Source organism: Rana temporaria, chromosome 6 (assembly GCF_905171775.1).
Source record: "Rana temporaria chromosome 6, aRanTem1.1, whole genome shotgun sequence".
Classification (NCBI taxonomy): Eukaryota; Metazoa; Chordata; class Amphibia; order Anura; family Ranidae; genus Rana; species Rana temporaria.
Genome location: NC_053494.1, coordinates 1,729,151 through 1,731,075, shown reverse-complemented (window position 1 = coordinate 1,731,075; position 1,925 = coordinate 1,729,151). Strand labels below are relative to the sequence as shown.

Genomic DNA, 1,925 nt, shown 5'->3' with positions numbered 1-1,925 from the left:
ACCCAAGTGTCTCCACCAACAGCTTTACCAGCTTTACCAGCTCCAGTCAATTCCTCATTTTTCCCATCAACCCCTGTCCTCAGGGCCCACTAACAGGCCAGGTGTTATGTATTACCTTGGGGGAGATGCAGACTACAATACGGCAATCACCTGTGATGTATTTCAGTTATCTTGCAAACCTGGCCTGTTAGTGGGCCCTGAGGACAGGAGTTGATGACCACTGCTATACGGCACCAAGAGGTGAATTTGTTGGGGGACCATCTGGACCTGGAGTAAGGCCCTGGCTGGGCTAAAGCCACAAGCGCTAACGATCTCTTGTAATGAGGGGTCAACTGGAGCTGGTAAGCGAGCCTTTCCGCGGTTAGTTGGGTTTTGCCTGGACTTCTCCTTTAATTTATTTTAATTTTAAGTGTTTTCAGCTTGGGAAAATGACTTACAACAGAAATTACAACCAATCGTCGTCTTCCAGATGTTCCTCAGTTTTTCGCTACTGTAAATGATGATGAGAGAGTGCACTGCAAATAGTAAGAACATAATTATCAGCACCACCCATTTCCAGAGATCATCGTTTTCTACAAAATATACAAGAAGTATAAACAAAGAGAAAAGAGTGTGGAAGGTGAAGAAGAGCATCATCCTGTAGACGGCCCTTTTATAGGCCTCGGTATTGACAGTAGCGGTCTTCTTCATTTTATGACTGTGAAGTATCAGGGAGCCGGACGCTGAGATGGTGGTCAGGGCCATCACAAAGTAGGGAACCAAATACGAAGCTACGATGAGACCTTTAACAGGTGCCCTCAGATTTCTGTATGCAATAGCTTGGCCAAGCGAGACTGTAGAGTTGTTGGTGGAAACTTGTCCACCGATATTGAAGATCAAGAAACTCAGAAGGCTGCAGATGAAAGAGATGACCTCCATGGCCACCACCAACCAATGGATGACAAGACCCACCTTCCTCTTCACCCAGGCGAGAACACCGGACTTGAACTGGGCTATCTTTATAAACAAGAAGGAGCTGAAGATGGCGGTGAGATACAAGCTGGAACTGATGCTGCACATGGTAAACACATCAATTACCTTGTATATAATATGATACACTGTAGACAGAAATAAGAAACAGAACAGGGAGGAGATCATCATCACTATCACAAAGATGTTGGATATGATTATTGCAGTGCGGATCACATCTCCAGAATGAATGGCTTTCTTTCTACAACCTTTTTGTAGAATCACAAATAGAATGAAGAGATCCATAAATATCCCAGTGACTGCCAACAATGTGATGACGGTAAGAGACGCCACCCCGGCGGGGCTATTAGGATCGAAACCCATCAGGCTGGCTGGAGACGATATTGCTCTAATCTTTGTAGTTCGAATGCTCAAATGATTCTCTGTCCTGTGTTGAAGTGGAAAATGGAATAATTTGGATTCATTTGCTTACATCGGCGCTCCAGGTTACGATCTATCAAATGACTGAAATCAGACGGATGCAAAGTAGCAGAATTTTCCGGCAGGTTCTGCAGAGGCACATGAATGCGAGGGATCAGCTTCCAGTGTGGGATGACAAAGAGTTTGACCCTGAACGCCAGCTGAATTAACCACTTCAGATCTCACATCTCTTCACCCTGTATGGACCAGAGCAATGTTCACATTTCTGATATGAGCCTGTTTATTCGGCGATCATTTTGTCATTGCTTAAAATAACAATGTAATACATACTGTACCGTGTACACACGATCAGATTTCTAATCCGATGGATTCTTTTGTCGGATATCCGATGAAGCTGACTTTCATCAGTCTTGCATACACACTATGGGCCAGATTCAGGTACAATTGCGGCGGCGCAACGTAACCCGTCTACGTTACACCGCCGCAAGTTTTCAGTGTAAGTGCCCGATCCACAAAGCACTTACCTGTAAACTTGC

General features: G+C 44.8%; 1 protein-coding gene across 1 annotated transcript; it reads right to left on the bottom strand.

Moving 5' to 3' along the window:
* Nucleotides 1-405: 405 nt before the first annotated feature.
* Nucleotides 406-1,332, bottom strand: LOC120942756 (taste receptor type 2 member 8-like). Its single transcript, XM_040355683.1, has one exon. It carries the CDS (start codon nucleotides 1,330-1,332, stop codon nucleotides 406-408), a length of 927 nt encoding a protein of 308 aa, XP_040211617.1.
* Between the last annotated feature and the right edge of the window lie 593 nt (nucleotides 1,333-1,925).